We start from the raw sequence: 19133 nt of genomic DNA, 5'->3' as shown, positions 1-19133 counted from the left end.
ATCACATCACCCAAAGAAAATAAATAAATAAGGCGATTAATCTAAAGAATTTAAGCTGTGTCAACTCATCTGATGCTCTATCCCACTAATCTCACTATAAAGTATTGAGGGGATGAGGAAGCATGGTACAAAAGCAAGTATTTTTACGTGTGAGGACAAGGAGGATAAGAAAATATATATAGAAAAATGCAGTTACTTTTTTTGTTGTGAGTACATTACACTATATTGTAGTACAAATGCTGATGGTGCAGAAGTTCATCAAACTGCAATGCTGAACAAGTGGGTCCTACGAAGCCATCCAATCAGATAAATCCCTCGCCTGACTCATCTAAGGCATTAGTGCTAAGGATTATTTTGGTAGCTAAGGATTTTTTTGGGTAACAACCAAAAAAGCATGCACTAATAATCAAGTAATGTCATATTTAACTGAGAACCATTACTTCCTACCCGAGTTCTATTACCTTGTACCTTCTGTACGACCCTATTACTTTATACTTTGATCAATATATTTATACCAGATTTCATGATATATTTAAAATGTTCCACTTATTGTCCATTTTTTTCCTTTTTCTAATAATAATCAAAGTAAATGCAAGAATTTTGGTGTAAGACAGATTGACCGAGTTGACTTGCATGTGAATCACTTAGTACGTACTGTACAGCTAGCATTATTATAGTACTGTGGTTTGCAGACTTGGACATATCCATTTTCACACAGAACATTCTGACCCATATTGTCTCCTTCGTATTTCAAATTGTTTGAGCCTTGAGGCCACTTTGTCATGTCCTAAAAAAACTAGGTTTTTGATTCTTAATTTTGAAAAGCAAAGGCTCACACGGAGACAACACACCCTTCCTTCCAAGTCTTTATATACATGTATATGTATATATGTCAGCCTATCTGCAGCAAAGCTCTCTCATCATAGTCTGGGCTTCTTCCTTCATAAGTCCAACCAGGAGAAGACAGAGATGGGGGTGGACGTACAGGGCAAGCTCCGGCGAGCTCTTGGCTCAGTGAAGGACCATGCTTCCATTGGCAAGGCCATGATATACCATCATGATGGCTTTTCTGACTTAGAGGTGGCGGTGGTGCGAGCAACCGGCCATGATGACAGCCCCATTGATGACAAATACATGCATGAGATCCTCTTCCTTGTCTCTAACTCTCCGTCCTCAATAACTTTTCTTGCTGAAAGAATCTCTCGCCGCCTTGGAAAGACCAGAGACCGCCTGGTGGCCCTCAAGACTCTCGTGCTGATTCATCGCCTTCTGCGTGGAGGCAATCGCTGCTTTGAGCAACAGCTGCGCGGTGCCCATGTTTCAGGGCATCTCCGGATGACTACTGGGTGGTTCCTGATGAGTAATACCGAGCCTTCAGTTTGTTTCCTACACAGGTATGCTGCTTATCTACAAGAAAGAATGGGCTGGGTCATTAACCAAGCTGGAAAGCTTGAACCTGTCATGTCACAAGCCTTGGAGTTGCAGTTCTATGAGGAGAAGTTAATCCATACCGTGTTGCGTAGATTGCCCAGATGTCAAATCCTTCTGGATAGGGTCTTGGATTGCTCACCCTCTGAGATTTCGCCTTCAGACAGCTTGGCTCAAGTGGCCATGAGCAACACCCTGAAAGAAAGCTTCCAAGTTTACATGGCTTTTTGTGAAGGGGTTGCAGCTCTGGTAAATATGTTTTTTGAATTGACGAGACCGGTGAGAGCTCTAGCCTGCAACATACTAAGGAGAGCTTCTCAGCAGAGCCAGGAGCTTCATGATCTGTATGAACATTGCAAAACAATAATTGGGAATAAGAACTTGGAGTACCCATCGGTCCAAATCATATCAATCGATCATGTTCTGGCATTGGAACAACTCTTAAGCTTTACACCAACTCCATATGGTTCTGTACTGACCACCAAAGCAGCTGGCTCTAAGCCGCCTGCTATTTTGGATTACCTTACAAGGTCAACCAAGATGCAGTCGACAAAGACAGGAACAGAAGGCCAAGGCGAGAAAGATGACCACACAAGTGAGAGTACTTTATCACCGACTCTTTTTTCTTGCACGCTAGAGACCAAGATAAGTAAAGTATGGGTGGTGTTTGATGAAGAAGAGTCTGCTGAATCACAGGTCTCTATTGAGAGACTCTTCATCAAAGGTACTGTCAGTAATCTCTCTCAATGATTTAGAACCCTTGTAGTTCTTTTAACCCATTCACTGCATCTGTGGATACAAGCATGGTTTCAAAGGTATTAGATTGGATTTAACAATTTGGGGTTTATAATATGAGTATACTTAGCACTATGCTACTTCCAAATTTCTTACTCCTTGTAAATTACATCTGGGATGTAAGCTCATGATGTATGTTATGAGAAAGAGAGTTTTTGTGTGTAAATGTATGATCAAAGAAGATATGTGATCATGGGGCAATCTTGCAGCTAGTGGGGTTTGTGTTATTTTCACTCATGCAAATAATAATAAGAAATGAAGAAAAATTTACAATCTATCAGCCGATCTTTGTTGAGCTTGCTTGCTGTAAGACATTTAAATTTGATAAATCTGGTATTTACTTCTCTAATAATGTTTAGATCTTGAATTAAGAACCCACTCAGTGGCCTATATATTAGGGATGGGCATAAATAAAATAAAATAAAATAAAAAGGCAAAGAGAAAAATCGAAGAGCTTCACTTACATAATAGAAGTAAATTTACCCCTTTTATTTTTCATTTTCCAGCAAAGAACTATTAAACTACAAGGTTAGAAAGCTTCAAATCTCCCCAAAGAAGGTATATTTCATCTATACCTCAGCATATATAAATGAATTGTTAAGTTGGAATGGTATTGATAAACTTCAAAGAGATCTCCAACCTGCATACCAGATATAAACATTTGTGACCCTTAAGAACAAAGGGGCCTTGGAATTTGTGATGTAAATGATGTTAGCACAGTTTGAATGGCAAAACTGGCCAGCTAACTGATTCAGAGTAACAGTCGGGTGAAGATGGACAGAAATACAAATTTGAAAGAAGACCAGGACTCTTTTCAGGTTAAACCTTCAAGCAAGGATTTGTTGGCACGGAAAAACACTTAAAAGCAAGATTTTATCATGGATAGCTGTGTCCTGAAAACCAGTCACAAATTGAATTTACGCATGCTAATGAATGTAGCCAAAGGAATCGCATTTTCTGAAGCCAATTGTTTAGCAAAAGGTTTTACCATTTAGGTAACTCCATGTGTCCAAAGTCTAGTTTAGAGGATTATATAATATACAGTGATATCCAATCAGGAACTGCAAAATCTCTCTTAAGATAGCTACTTGGTAAACCTCATTTTGATTTAGAAATTTTTAAATGATTAAGATGTTTTCAAAAGTTTGAAGAATGGGATCTATAGTCATAAGATGGGAGGCATTTTCCCTCTTTCAATGAAAGCTATATGGCTTATCAAGTATGGAGCATTATCATGAATCATGGCAGTTATCAGCTGGATATTAAGTATTGGAAGAAAAACTGATCCATCAACAAGAGCATCTAGTCTTCTTTGGCAGATGTGGAATGCTAGAACTGAAGCAACCCCTTCTTGAGGGGAAAGTAATAGGATAATTGGTTTCCTAAGTGAATTCATGCCATCATTTAGGTGAAATTAAAGTCTGGGAAGATCATTCCATTCTTGGTCTTATGACAATCATCAAACAAGATCTATATAGTCAAGCCTTGCAGTGTAGTGCCGTATGATAACCTTTCCCTCAACCATGAAAAAAAAAAAAAGCACTAAGCTTACCTAGTCATGCTAGTGTCTAATCATGAATGCGCACAATCATATAGCTTATACCATAAGGATTAAAATGATTAAAACAAGACACCGATACAAATTTTATCTATGACCTAGGAGTGTTAAAGTAATTAATCCAAGGAGGACATGTATCAAAGCAACACACAAACATGCCTTTTTTTTCTTTTGGCAATTAACATGCTTTTACTTTTGCAAACCAGGTTGGTCTGAACAACCTTTAACTATGGTCGCGTGCAAAACCAATCTGATTTTCAAAACCCATCAATGCTTAGTTGTGCATTGTTCATTACTTAAAAGACAAGGATTTTCTCTGTTCTCACTCGTGACCAAAGGCATATCTTAATCAGAGCCCAAAGGCATATCAACTATGAGTCCGATACCTTCCAGTGATCAATAGCAGAAAGTGAATCAGCTTGAGGATTTATGTAGCAATGGAAATTAAAGGGTTACCTTTTCTAAGTAAATAGTGGCACTTGTAGCTTGACATTGCTTAGGAAATAGATCTATCTCGTTAGATGTAGCATAGGTGATCAAGTATTTGTGTTGCCAATCCTTATTCAGACTTGCATTGATAGAATTCTTAGCCTAGCGGTCAAGGGAAATGGCTGTGATAAAAGAACATAGTCATTATTATGAATACAAAATAAGGGAAAAGTATACAGACATTGAAAGGCTGAACCCACCCAAAAAGATATTTGATAGATGAAGAAATAAAAATGATGCATACCTTCCACTGTGTTGCACCAGCCATGTTCAACTCCACTTGGCATCTCCTTGGCTGTCAAGGCAAAGGCCTTGGATCCAAACCCACTTTTGCAATCAATGGAAATTAACACACTAATTCCAAGAATCTAGAAAACTCCCTCAAAGTCAAGTTTTAGTTTAATTGGAAGTCCAGATAATATTAAGAAAAGAACTTTATGGCTCCAATTTTGTAAAAGTTTAGACTGATCAGTTCTAACTCTCAAGCTAAGACATCAAATATCCTGTAATTTGAAGAACTAAAAGAGCCATGAAGTAAAATTTATATCCATGTATGCATGAAATGAAGTATTTACTAAAATAGAAGGGGAAGAAAAGGCAATATCTTTATCATCATAAACCAATTATACATGAGGCTTGAAGTCAAATTTTCTGTATAATAATTGGCCATGCACACTGAAGATCCATGAGCGCACAAATATATAGAACTGTTACAATCAGTACATGTGACACCCAGTCCACTTCTATAAAAGTATTATGTTTGAAGAAGACGAATAATCAAGTTACAAACATGAAGTATCATCCAACAACGTAGAGGTCCAGGCACCAGGTTCAATAGCCTGACAACAATGCTGCTACAAACACATTGACAGGTGGCCAATAATTTTGTTTAGCCGCTGCTGTATTCAAGTCCTCTTAAAAACTATACATGTATGGAAAAAAACAGAAGAAGAAAAAACTTGTTTTCATCTGCCCCATTTTCAATCTTCCGTAGCTTGGCTAATGCCCACAGTTCCTTGTCATGCCCTACAACATTGAATAAGAAAAGAGGACACAATCGAATGAACCCACAGAGCAACAGAAAAAAGAATACAGAACGTCAGCTTACAGAGCAACATAAAAAGGAACAGTAGATAAGAGACAAGTTCAAACCACCAATGCCCAGAATATGTTATCAATAAGCTCCAAGATTTGTAAAAATACTCATAACATGTCCCAAGTTCCTATACATTGAAAGTTAAATAGAATACCCTGAGATATGAGTAATACAACCCAAGTACATTGAGTTTCTTAAACCAATTATGAAAAGCTGTGACACTTAGAGCAAATTGGTAAAGTGACAACTCTCTTTAGGCTGAAGAGAAGCATACAATAGATAACCAAAAACCTAAGACTACTGTTTTCCAAAACCTGTTAGAACCCATCTCTCAGACTTCAAATTCTTGTTAATGGGGTACACCTAGAAGAGGCTTGGATGCATCAGTGGTTAGCATGTTTTAAACTTATAAATGACTGGAACAAGATACAGTCATCAGGAAATTTGTCTTAGGAATAATCACAATGTTCTTCTCATCAAGTTAAGTAAAGGACCTTTATTTAATTAACAGTAGCTTGAGTGCTTAGACTTATATGATCTAAGTCATAATGAAACAACTTTATGCATAATTAAAGGAATCCCCCTGAAGTACCAGAGACGATCATTGTAGCACATGGTTATTAAAGTATTTATGGTTTACATTCCAACTGATGGGATGATGTGGTTATATGGTTGCACCACAGCCTGTGGTAAGCTATTTCTAAGGCTTCCTTGATTTTGCTTCTTACATTCGACATTCGGTTTGAAATGGTTCAGAAAAATATTTCTAGAAGGATCTGTTTTGGGAAGATCAGCCTCTTTGCCTTACTAGCATCTATCTTGTTTCAAGATCTAGATGTCCTCCTCCATTGTTCTTTACCACTCTTCATCTTCTAGTTCTCAAAACTCAACATCTGGCATACCTTAACATACCAGAAGTGACTAGTCCCTTGCCTCTTAGCATTTTTTACTTCCTGTTTATTAGTGACAAATCTTTTATTGATGAGAAGATTCAGTCCTTGGCTCCATGCATGGCAGTTCTCCTTGATATCTTTCTTCGGTTTCCTGTCCAGCGATAATTCTTCATATATTTTCCTTCTGGCTAATTTTAATTGGTAGTCTAAAGCTCCATCTAAAGTAAGAGCATTCATGTGGCTAGTGGCCAATGAAAGTTCAAAATTTATGACATTGAAGTCAAGGACTACTTTCAAAGCCCTTGGCCCAATTGATTTTGTTATTTTCCTGGGAAATGGTGAAACATCTTACTGTCTTTATCTTTCACTATCTAGCGGCTATGGGAGCCATGGCACAAGTTGTTTGTTCTTGGCTGGTATCACTTTGGTTCCCCATAGAGATTGTTGCACATGTGACGAATGTTGCTGATGAAGGTTTGGAGGAAATTCCAAAAGTAGAGAGCTTTGCAAGGGATTACACTTAACATCCTGCGCATGATTAAGATACAGAAGAACTCCAATGATGTTTTAGAATAAGTGAAGGTTTACGACTTTGACAATGACTGCTCACTTCTTCCTGGGTGGCAAGTTTGTAAAGAATTTCTTGGCAAACCCATGAGTCTAATTATGTAAGATTGGAGAAAGCCATTTTACTCTAGTAGGACAACAAATGAGCTAAGGGTGGTTGAACGGCAACTGCCTTGTTTTGCATGCCTTAGATCAATTTTGATGGCTAGTTATAAGGTTATGCAGGGCAGATGAGAAGTGGTGTGGCACTTTCAGATATTATTGTGGTAGAGGTGTTAGAGCTTTCACCAAGCTAACTGGGATTAGATTAATAATTAAAGCAAAATCTCACCCTTGTTGGCCAGCTTGAATGAGGTGTTATCTTTGGGAATGAACTATGATAGTAGTTCATTGGGTTACCCAAGGCAGATGAGAAGCAGGGCCATTTTCAGACATAACCATGGTAGAGGGTTTGGAGCATTGGGATTAAATTAACCATTGAGGCAAGGTCTGAGCCTGTCGGAAGGCTTGAATGAGATGCTATGTTTGGGAATTCACTATTCCATGGTGGATGAAGCTCAACCAAGATCTGTTTTCCCAAAATTTGAATACCCAAATCCAGCCTATATAATGGATTTATTTTGGAAAATGAAACCATCTCTATATCTGAGAGTAAAAACCTAAGAGATTATTACAAAATCCTAAAAAAGGGGAGATTCTTTATAACAAATGGAGACATTTTACATGAAGTGCAAATTAGAATGATTTGATCCATACATGACATCTAAATGTTCCCGAGTGTGCTCTTGATGCTATCCACATATTACAACATGAAAAGTAGTAAAGAAGAAGAATCAGAGATCTAGATGAAGCTATAATATTCTCAGATCAACCACACTAGAAGCCCTAAGAAGAGGGAGAGCAAAAGCCGCAGACACAAACTAAGATTCATCCACAACTTATCTAAAAGCTATCATGTACAAGTTTGAATGATCCCTCCATGAGATATTTGGTATGCCATAGGTAAGGTGCAAAGTTAGCCCTTCATTTAGTTTTAATCCAAGGACTCTTGTTTTCTGTTAAAATAGAAATGTGTTAAGTAAGCTAACCATCCTTGAGTCATGACATGAAACAAAAATAATTACATTACCTCTATACAAAAATTCAGAATCCTAGTTAGATTTAAGGTTACTGACAAACAACTGAACCCCCAAATAGCAAATAAAAACTGGCAGCCTATAGGTGCACATCGCTCCAACACTCTCCCAACCCATTCCAAGTGACACAAAGTCCTTATTTGTGATAATTGTCAGTGGGTTTGGAATAATGCACCTTGACAAGGCAAGGCAAACCAAAAATTGTGGTGAAGAAAGAAATAGTAACTAGAAAACATTATAGTTAAGGGGTGAAAACTGAAGTAAGTTCTTACTGATTAGTTATCCATAATGGCGTGACGAAGAAAAGCCTTATTTTACCTTTCAACAACCATGTGTCTTGCCAAGCAAGCCTCTTTAGCCTGCTCCAAAATTTTGATTAAAGGCTTGCTCCCACATGCTCGGCCTTCATCAAGAGGAGTTCTTCTGTATCTATATTTAAATAGGAGAAATAATGTGTATAAATAAAAATTTATTCAAATCTATCCCACTACTGGAAGCACAAATTGACAATAGAATAGGTATAGTAAATATATGCTCCTTGAGCTTCTAGGAATAAAAGGGAATAATAGAAAACTAGAATATATTGATGGTGCCTAAATCCACAAAACAGAGAATCAATTTTGATTTACAAGGGGAAAAAAATCAGCGAACATGTACACATAGGTATGACTGGGTTTTTTCTTTTCTCACATAGGCTTCTCATCACATACAGGAGAAGCACAAGTTAAGAAGTAGCAAACTTCTTGAACAATGATAAGTATGGCATCATTTGGAACTAGTACAAGACATGAAGCTACCAAACTTCTCTTGAGGAACCTGTTTCAAACCAGATAGGCTATTTATGTCTACAAAATCATATTTTCCCTCCCAATCACAACATACCTTCATGGCTAATTTATATAGAGATTCCCACCTTCAAATCACCATATCAGAATGTCAAAGGACAGCTTTTGTTAAAGGACAGCTTTGCTGTCCACACTAGGACAGCTTTGCTGGTCAAAGGACAGCTATCAAAGGACAGCTTTGCTGTCACACTTCCTTCCTTATTTTAGCCCACACTTGCTGTCCACACTTCCTTCCTTAATTTAGCCCACCCTTCTTTCCTTATTTTAGCCCACAATTGTTTCCTTATTTCTTCATTTATTATTTTGTACAGTTAGCATATATTATTTGACAGATTATAGTTTACATGTATAGGGCTAGAATCATGCTGGAATTTATTTGCTTTTATTTGCTTTCCATGTAAAGCATCCTTGTAAAGTCTATATATAATATACAAAACTCAAGGCCAAGGTATTCGGTCATTCACACAATATTTTGACATGGTATCAGAGCAAGGTTGCTAATTTTTCTTCCCTCAAATTCTTTTCTGTCTTTTCGGTTTCGGAGGTGCCTCTCGTGTCTTTCGGTCAAGTCTGTGTTGATCCGTGCTGCACCCAACCACAACCATTTTTCTCAGTATTTCTGTGGCTGTCGTGGGTCAGTTTTCTTCTGAGATTTTTTTTTGGTCCATCCTTTTGTCTCGGGTTCTATTTATTTTCTATGGATTCCGCACCGCTGTGTGTTAAGTTTACAGGCACAAATTATTCTACCTGGGCATTTCAGTTTGAACTTTTTCTCAAGGGAAAAGACCTTTGGGGTCATATTGATGGCACGGATGTTGAAAAACCATCCACTTTTGACAAATCTCAGGATGTTGGGACTTCTCATTCATGGGCTGTGCTTGATGCACGCATCATGTCTTGGCTTCTTGGTTCAGTGGAGCCTCATATTGTCACCCACTTGCGGCCCCATCGCTCCGCTCAATCTATGTGGGCTTATTTGAAGAAAGTTTATCATCAGGATAACGATGCTCGTCGCTTTCAATTAGAACATGCGATTGCCATGTTTCAACATGGTAGTCTTTCCATCCAGGACTACTACTCGGCATTTCTGACTCTTTGGCATGAATATGCTGATTTGGTTACAGCGGATGTTCCTATTGTCGCTCTCTCAACTATTCAGACTATTCACGCGACTACCCGGCGTGATCAGTTTCTTATGAAACTACGTCCGGAATATGAATCTGTTCACTCCTCTTTACTGAATAGATCTCCTGTTCCCTCTCTTGATATTTGTTTTGGTGAGTTACTTCGCGAAGAGCAACGCCTTAGTACTCAAGCTATTTTGGAGCAATCTCATGGCAGTTCCGGGACGACAACTGTAGCTTATGCTGCCCAAGGACGCGGACCACCTATGCATTCTAAAAACTTGCAGTGTTTTTGCTGCAAGGAATATGGGCATATTGCTGCCACTTGCCCTAAGAAGTTTTGTTCTTATTGCAAGAAGAAAGGTCACATTATCAAAGAATGTCGTATTCGCCCCCAGAATCGTCAGGCCCAAGCATTTCAGACTTCGGTTATTGTCCCTCCTGTAGCAACACACGACTCTCCTTCAGCTGCGTGCTCTGTTCCTGCACCTCCTGCACTAGATTACTGCACCCCAGAAATGGTGCAACGGATATTAATTTCAGCATTATCAGCAATGGGGTTTCAAGGTAACAATTCTACTAAACTTTGGTACGTGGACTCGGGGGCCTCTAATCACATGACTAATAATCCCACCGCTTTGTGTCATGTTCGGCCCTACGCTGGTCAATCTTCCATTCAGACTGCCAATGGCAGCTCTTTGCCCATAGCTGCTATCGGCGATGCCTCTTCTAAGTTCACTGATGTGTTTCTTGCCCCTCAGCTTTCCACGAATCTTATTTCTGTTGGCCAATTAGTTGATAACAATTGTGCTATTAATTTTTCTGGTAATGGTTGTGTTGTGCAGGACCAGGTAACGGGGAAGCCGATCGCGAAGGGACCTAAAGTGGGGCGCTTGTTTCCACTATTTTTACCTGTTCCAGATTTTTCTCCACGTTCTTCTATTAAGTCTTTTGCTTGTAATAATGTTTCAGATCTTAGTATGGTGTGGCATCGTCGTTTAGGCCATCCCAATACTCAGATCTTATCTCATGTATTGAACTCTGATTTACCTGGTAATAAGGATCGTTATTCTTTATCTCTTGAGTGTGATTCTTGCAAACTTGGTAAAAGTAAAACTCTTCCCTTCCCTTTGCATGCAAGTAGAGCATCTCACTGCTTTGATCTTATCCATAGTGATGTTTGGGGACCTTCCCCGGTTAGTTCACATGAGAAATTTAAATATTATGTGACTTTCATTGATGATCATAGCAGATTTACTTGGGTCTACTTTCTTCGCTCTAAATCTGAGGTCTTTCGTACTTTCACTGAGTTTTTAGCGTATGTTGACAATCAATTTTCTACTTCTATTAAGACATTACGCACAGATTCTGGTGGTGAGTATTTGTCTACTGAGTTTCAAGCATTCTTGGCTTCTAAGGGTATTATTCATCAACGTTCATGTCCCTCTACTCCTCAACAAAATGGAGTTGCCGAACGCAAAAATCGTCATCTTTTAGATGTGGTACGTACTCTCTTGTTAGAATCTTCTGTTCCATCCATGTTTTGGGTAGAGGCTCTAAAAACTGCTACTCACTTGATTAATCGTTTACCTTCTCAAGTCCTACATATGGAGTCTCCCTATTTCCGCTTATTTGCTAAGCAACCTAGTTATGATCACCTTCGTATTTTTGGTTGTGTATGCTTTGTTCATTTACCTCCTCATGAGCGACATAAATTATCTGCTCAATCTGTTCAATGTGCTTTCTTGGGATATAATATGTGTCAAAAGGGATTTGTTTGCTATGATCCTACATTACATCGTACACGTATTTCTAGGAATGTTATTTTCTTTGAAAATCAACATTTCTTTCCTGTATCCTCTTCTACTGTGTCATCCTCTTCTACTGTGGTCCTTCCCTCCTTTGAGCAACAGTTCTCAGATCTTCATCCAGTCAGTTCTCGCTTTCAACCAGGTATTGTGTATACGAGACGCTCCCGCCCACAGTCTCTTTCGGTGGCTCACCCGATATCTGATCCTACCACGCTCCAGATGCAGTCAGTTGCAGCACCTTCAGTACGTCGCTCTTCTCGAGTGTCTGTACCTCCGAATAGGTATGGATTTCCCTCTTCCAGTTCTGGCAATTCTATTTCAGCCCTTACTGCTGCATTGTCCAAATTTGATATTCCCACATGTTACTCACATGCTGCTAAGCATGATTGTTGGCGACAAGCTATGCAGGAAGAAATTGCCGCTCTAGAGGCCAATCACACTTGGGACATTGAGCCCTGTCCTCCCACTATTGTTCCTCTGGGTTGCAAATGGGTTTACTCAGTCAAGGTCCGATCTGATGGAAGTTTGGATCGTTACAAAGCTCGGCTTGTTGCACTTGGGAATAATCAGGAATATGGTGTCAATTATGAAGAGACCTTTGCTCCTGTGGCTAAAATGACTACTGTTCGTACGATTCTAGCTCTTGCTGCTTCCAGTGATTGGCCATTACATCAGATGGATGTAAAAAATGCTTTTCTTCATGGGGATCTTAAAGAGTGTATTTATATGAAGCCACCCCCGGGATTGTTTCCCTTTCCGACTTCACATGTGTGTAAGCTTCGTCGCTCTCTTTATGGTCTCAAACAAGCTCCGAGGGCCTGGTTTGAGAAATTCCGCACCACTTTATTACAATTTTCATTCAGGCAGAGCAAGTATGACACTTCCTTGTTTCTTCGGAAATCAGACATGGGTATTGTTGTTCTTTTGGTTTATGTTGATGATATTGTGATCACTGGTTCCGATTCTGCTTTACTTGGTCAGCTCAAAACTCATCTCTCCGAGTCCTTTCATATGAAAGATCTTGGACCTCTCACATATTTTCTTGGTCTTGAGGTGCATCATAGTCCCTCTGGTATTTCCCTCAATCAACATAAGTATGCGAGTGACTTGGTGGCTACAGCTGGTCTACAAGGGGCTACTTCTGTTGATACTCCCATGGAATTAAATGTCAAGCTTCGCAAAGAGGAGGGCGACTTACTTGCTGATCCCAGTTTATACAGGAAGTTGGTGGGTAGCCTTGTTTATCTCACCATTACTAGACCGGACATTTCTTTTGCTGTACAGCAAGTCAGCCAGTTCCTTCAGACTCCTCGTCATCTTCATTTGGCTGCTGTTCGTAGGATCATACGCTATGTTCAAGGCACTTCTACTCGTGGCTTGTTCTTCCCTGCAGGCAATTCTACTCGCCTTGCTGCTTATAGTGATGCTGATTGGGCAGGTTGTGCGGATACCCGTCGCTCCATCACTGGTTGGTGTGTGTTCTTAGGAGATGTATTGATATCTTGGAAAAGTAAGAAGCAAGACAGAGTCTCTAAGTCATCTACGGAATCTGAGTACCGGGCGATGTCTCTTGCTTGTTCTGAAATCATTTGGCTTCGAGGTTTGCTTGCGGAGTTAGATTTTTCTGAGACCGATCCTACACCTCTCCATGCCGATAATACAAGCGCTATTCAGATCACGGCCAATCCTGTCTATCATGAGCGCACAAAGCATATTGAAGTGGACTGTCACTCTATCCGTGAAGCCTTTGAAGCTCGTGTTATCACTCTTACACATATTTCCACCGACTTACAAATTGCTGATATCTTCACCAAGGCTCTCCCTCGTCATCGACATTGCTTGCTAAGTAGCAAATTGATGCTTGTTGATCAACCTGCATCAATTTGAGGGGGGCTGTCAAAGGACAGCTTTTGTTAAAGGACAGCTTTGCTGTCCACACTAGGACAGCTTTGCTGGTCAAAGGACAGCTATCAAAGGACAGCTTTGCTGTCACACTTCCTTCCTTATTTTAGCCCACACTTGCTGTCCACACTTCCTTCCTTAATTTAGCCCACCCTTCTTTCCTTATTTTAGCCCACAATTGTTTCCTTATTTCTTCATTTATTATTTTGTACAGTTAGCATATATTATTTGACAGATTATAGTTTACATGTATAGGGCTAGAATCATGCTGGAATTTATTTGCTTTTATTTGCTTTCCATGTAAAGCATCCTTGTAAAGTCTATATATAATATACAAAACTCAAGGCCAAGGTATTCGGTCATTCACACAATATTTTGACACAGAAAACAGTTTTTTCATTCTACTGTTCCAAATTAGCCAATACTTGCATATATTTTGGAAACATCAAACACATCATTCTTTTGGCAACAAGTACACCCACAATTTTCTAGCAGCATTATCAATGAACAAAAAGAAGCAATGAGAGAAAGCCACTAAGAAAGGGTATCAACAAAGAAAAGAAGAGAAATGAGAGAACCACCCAGAAAGGGTACTTGGTCGATTCCCACACATGATTTTTTTATTTTATAGGAGACATGAATTTATTAATAAAGTGGCTAATAGAAAGAAGGTGCAACCCAAACATCAGAGGTATATAGAGGACATCAAAAAGTGGAAATAAAAATGAAACCAAAACCCTACAAGAGGATCTCAATGAATTATAAAAATTCTAGCAAGGAATAGAAGTCAATGCCCAAAGACTTTCTGGACTAAACGAAGAAAGAACAAATAAGAGGCTTCTTAGTTGATTGCTCTCAATGCTCTAAGACTACAAGAAGGTTCAACTATTTCGCTCCTAGCAAGTGGTCTAAAACAAACATAAATAAGCCTTTCTCTTTACCTTATTTCATTTCTTACCAATAGTGCTCCCATATCACCTTAATAAGACCTTTCTTACCAACCTCAGAAGTGTTCACAAAATATACATTATGAGCCTATATCCTAATAGCTTACACTCTTAGGAAAGTTGGTGACTTAACATGGTATAGGTGTTATGGATGTATAAAGCTCTTGAGTTTGAGTCTCTCTAACTATTTATTCCCTCATCTATTTATCTATAATCCATAACTCGTGCAGGTATGAGGCTGTAAGTGAGATAGGGTGTTAGCCTCAGAGACATTACATTTTAGGTCCATATGCTGACAGCTGAAGTTATAAAGAAATTGATAGCTTAACAAGAAGCATCCAAGGAAGGTTAAATAGAAAGAAACAATTGTCACTAACTCTTAGCTTTACCACAATGGATTATCATGTGGTTGACTGATTCTTCATCACTCATACAAAGGCAAAACCAATTAGTTAAAGACTTCTATTCTTCTAAGTTAGTCCATTGACCCATACAACCTTTCCAAGAAGAGAGAAAGGAAAATTAAAACTGCATTTGTGGGGATTAAAGAACCCCAACTTCCTTTGCAAGGAAATGATCTCATGAATTAGTCTCCAAAGTGTGATAATAAGATTTCAGAGAACTTCCAACTCTATCCGCACCTTTGCACTACCCTGTCCTCTCAATTCCAAAACACCTATTTTTGGAAGTTGCATAAGGAAAATTTCCATATTATCTAACTCCCAATCATGAAAAAGCCATAAAAGACAAAAGTTCCAATGCCCACGATAGAACCTCCTTCTAAACATCAAGAATCCAAGCACACTTTGAGGTAGCTATAGAAAATAAAGAGGAACAGAAGGCACTCAACTGAGACTTACCACATCATATCATACCTCATGCAGCCTTGATTTTCCTGCCATCTCCTATTAAAAGGTTTTTTCTTGGAAGAACCTTTGCCCATTCTCTTCCTCTGGCCTTCACAACTTAACACAAAAACCTCCTTCCCCTGACTAGAACACCAACCACCTCCCTATTCTCTAAATTTACCTAGGATAACCCATCTCCAAAGACTATGTTTTTTTGTCTCCTCAAAGAACAACATTGACCCTAGCCAAAACTGGAAACCCCCTTCTTAAACTTGAAACCTCAGTAAGCCAGAGATCAATCACCCCCATCATTGCAATGTGATTCCCTCTTCCATAGGCATTGACCATTCTATGAAAGAAATTTGTGTTTCTGTGCCCTTTCTTGAGACATAACTCTTTCAATTTACCCTTAAGAAATCTCTTCCTAGATGAACCAATGTTTATACTTGGCCAATACAACTCTTCTAGCCCTTTCCCTTTCTAACTTTCCTTACTATCCTAATACTTAATTTAATCCAATTTATAAGCATCATGCAACATCACATTCTTAAAAAAAAAATTTGTTCCAAATCTTTTTAAGATTGCAACCTCGGGGCAAGCATAAAACTAGAAGTTCCTCTACTCATGTTTTTCCACCAAATCACTAGACTCGTCCACCTTCAACCACATGTTATTAAAATGAAATGAAGTTTTTCCCCTTCTCATCCCAACCTTATCCAGCAAAATAAGATAATGATCTGAGACTAGTCTCAGTGTAGCCATTGTACAATAAGTCTAGACAAATAGGCCCCACCTCTTCACCACCACACCATGTAGGAAGTGTTACCAAATAAATGAAGATTTAAGAGTTAAATTCCTTATATTAAGGAAGTAAAACACCGCATAACTTAAGAAATTTGAGAGCAATTTCATTTTTCATGTGGAAATCTTGACAAATTGAGATGCAAGATGCCCCCATGCACTAGAGTCCTTCCACAAGCCTCTAACCTCCTCCTAACTCTTCGTAACAGGCTCTATGTTCACTTCCTAATATCAGACTGTACACCCTAGCATTCAAAGTGGTAGGAAACAGAGTAAATACCTTCCTCCACCCCCTACAAACTACGAAACCCTGTTATCCCAAAAACCAACTGCCTTCCAGTTGTTTCCCTTGTATCCATAGCACCCCCACTCTAAAAACCTGCCCATTCCTAGACTTCTAATTAGCTCCACTGTTACAGGATCTAATTTGGTTTCTTGTAAACAAACCAAATCAGTTTCTGGAGCTTGAATTAGAGACTTAACAACCTTTGCTTTTTACCATCATTCAAATCTCTAACATCCTAGGAGATGATCCTAATTTTCAATGGACACCAAAAGATAAAATCTGGCCTACTTTCCCCCCAACCTTAGCTAGTTATGAAAAGACAACTACTAGCAAAAGCAAATAAAGTGAAATTAGAAAGGAGAGAACAACACAGATTCACATGGTTTCTTTGAACTTGAGGTACTTCTATGAGCATCATGGATCTTTAACTCTAAGCCAAAAGGAAAACAAAAATACAATGCACAAGTGTTTTGGTGGCTAGTCATCTATATTCTCCAATTAATTAGGAATTATGTAGAAATAAAGGAAAATGCATAAGATGGTTCCTCAAAGTTGTCAAAACACTGTTCCTTCTCCTCTTTTCTTCATCATCTTCTTCTTTTATATAGAATAGGTGACCTTTGTCAAAGACTACAACATATATACATAATGGCTCTTAAGGCAAAAGGAAAATAGAAATACAATGAAATAGTCTTTACGTGGCTAGCCCAAAAAATAAAATGCAATAGCCTTTTGGCCGCTAGATATCTATACCCTCTAAGTAATTAGGATTCTTCCTGTTTCTACAGAATATGTGACATTTGTCCAAGACTACAACACATATACTCAGTGGATCTTGCTGTGAGGCAAAAAGAAAACAAAAATATAATGCAATAGCCTCTTGGTGGCTAGCTATCATACCTCCCAAGTAATTTTTAGGATTTATGCATAAAGAAAGGAAAATGCCTAAGATGGCCCCTCAAGGTTGTCAGAATGTTTACATGTGAGGAAACAAAAATGAAATATATTCTATATGGTGGTCAATAGAAATGATCAAGGCCATTTGTTTGAATGAGAGGTCAGCACAGTTTCTTCAGAGAATGAATGATTTAGACAAACAGAGCCCATTATAGAAGGAGGGAACAATAATACCTGTCTTTGGATAGAACATCTGCTCCAAATTTGATCAAGATATTTGCCACAAGGTGCAAACCTTCTGCTGCTGCAAAATGTAGTGGTGTTCGTAGGTCATAGTTCCTGGAGTTTGGGTCAACTCCATTCTCCAACAAACGCTTTAATAAATCAATGTTGCTACCCATTACAGCCTTACAAAGGTACCATCCAGCATCTTCCAAATTCAAGGTTGCACCATCCTCGATGAGAAGCAAAGCAGTCCTATCATGCCCAGCCTTGACAGCCTCAAAAAGAGGTGAATTTCCAAAATTATCTGCAAAACATGGGAACTGAACAAATGAGCAGCAAGCAACCAGAACTGTCACTCTGTAGGGATTATCTAGTTGATCACCTATGCAGTTAGTGTTGGCTCCATGTTGAATGAGAAACCTCACAATTTCTTCATAACCTTTTGCTGCAGCCAAGTGCTGTAAGAAACAATAAAGTTCAGCAAAATATGCACTTTGACAGTAGAACCTAAAGGAAGTGCACAATATGTATAGCTGCAGGTAAACCCCTTGGACAGGAGAAAACAAAGTGTCATGCCCAACAGAAATATTTAACCAAATTATGTCTGAATTTCTTCCAAGATTATTCACTTTTTCTTTTTTTTTCTCACAAAGAACTATCTCTAATCAAATAGTTAGTCACTTGCTATGACAAGTGAACAAATTGACAAACTTAAAGATCTTCAGGAATAAATAAGATGATATAAGTTAGAGTCCAAGAATTAACACAATACACCAACATAGATTTGGCAAACCTTCAAGATCAAATTAATAAGATCTTAAGTAATAAGAATCAAAATATTCCAGAATCCTCAAAAGTTAATGAAGAATTATAAGACTCATACATCAATGCTATAAACAGGGTCATCTTTCAAAAAGGGAATGTTTCCTTAACAATTGTGATTAACGATGAATTTATCATTAAAACTGTTGCCTTAATAGTTTTAGGAGCAGCTTTAAATTGTATTTAAAAAGGATTAGTCCCAACTAAGGATTCAGTCTTCCAATGTCCAGTTTAGAAGAATGCATTTCACAGTTACCCAAATTGTGGCAAAGGTAAACCTGATTTCAATAATTTATTATTGAACGAAACCACTCAGGCATGAGAAGAACCCACATCACAAGGCTGACACATGCATAAAAAGCTCAGCAAATCCTAGGCTGTTTTCCTCTTACTGATAAGCATTTTTTGCAAGATCTGAATCTCCAGATATATTCTAATAACTAAAAGGGTTCAGGTCCATGATTGATGAGCCAGTGATAATATCTGTGGATGGTTTCTGACCATGGAGCAGCATCCAACTGCTCCAAAACATCAAATGCAAGTAAATGAATGCAATATCCACATCAAGTCCAAATTAAAAAATGTGAATTAATTTCAAATGAGCTCAGAAAAGATAAAGGCAGGCAAGAAGGAAGTATAGTCAAAGAACTATAGCAGTTAAAG

The 19133-nt window shown here is 38.5% G+C and overlaps 2 protein-coding genes across 4 annotated transcripts in view; one reads left to right on the top strand and one right to left on the bottom strand.

The window, feature by feature from the left end:
* Window positions 1-603: 603 nt before the first annotated feature.
* On the top strand, window positions 604-2489 carry LOC100262005 (putative clathrin assembly protein At1g33340). Its single transcript, XM_002263698.4, has one exon. The coding sequence runs from the start codon at window positions 970-972 to the stop codon at window positions 2176-2178; it is 1209 nt and encodes a 402-aa protein (XP_002263734.1). The 5' UTR covers window positions 604-969; the 3' UTR covers window positions 2179-2489.
* Window positions 2490-4906: 2417 nt separating this feature from the next.
* The window catches only part of LOC100256909 (potassium channel KOR2), a 37319-nt gene continuing 23092 nt past the window's right edge, over window positions 4907-19133 (bottom strand). For 2 of the 3 annotated variants that reach the window (XM_010667176.3, XM_010667177.3), the window contains 4 exons: window positions 18031-18106; window positions 17658-17952; window positions 8281-8391; window positions 4907-5296 (listed from right to left, as the gene is read on the bottom strand). In XM_010667176.3, coding sequence (XP_010665478.1) covers window positions 5290-5296; window positions 8281-8391; window positions 17658-17952; window positions 18031-18106 — 489 coding nt within the window. In that variant the 3' untranslated portion in view covers window positions 4907-5289. The remainder of the gene's footprint in view (window positions 5297-8280; window positions 8392-17657; window positions 17953-18030; window positions 18107-19133) is intronic. The other variant, XM_010667178.3, reaches the window with a different exon arrangement.

This window comes from Vitis vinifera, chromosome 18 (assembly GCF_030704535.1).
Source record: "Vitis vinifera cultivar Pinot Noir 40024 chromosome 18, ASM3070453v1".
Lineage (NCBI taxonomy): Eukaryota > Viridiplantae > Streptophyta > Magnoliopsida > Vitales > Vitaceae > Vitis > Vitis vinifera.
This window is presented reverse-complemented; position numbering and strand designations above follow the sequence as displayed.

Coding starts and splice junctions, on each gene's coding strand:
- LOC100262005 (XM_002263698.4), top strand. CDS start 970: ATGGGGGTGGACGTACAGGGCAAGCTCCGGCGAGCTCTTGGCTCAGTG.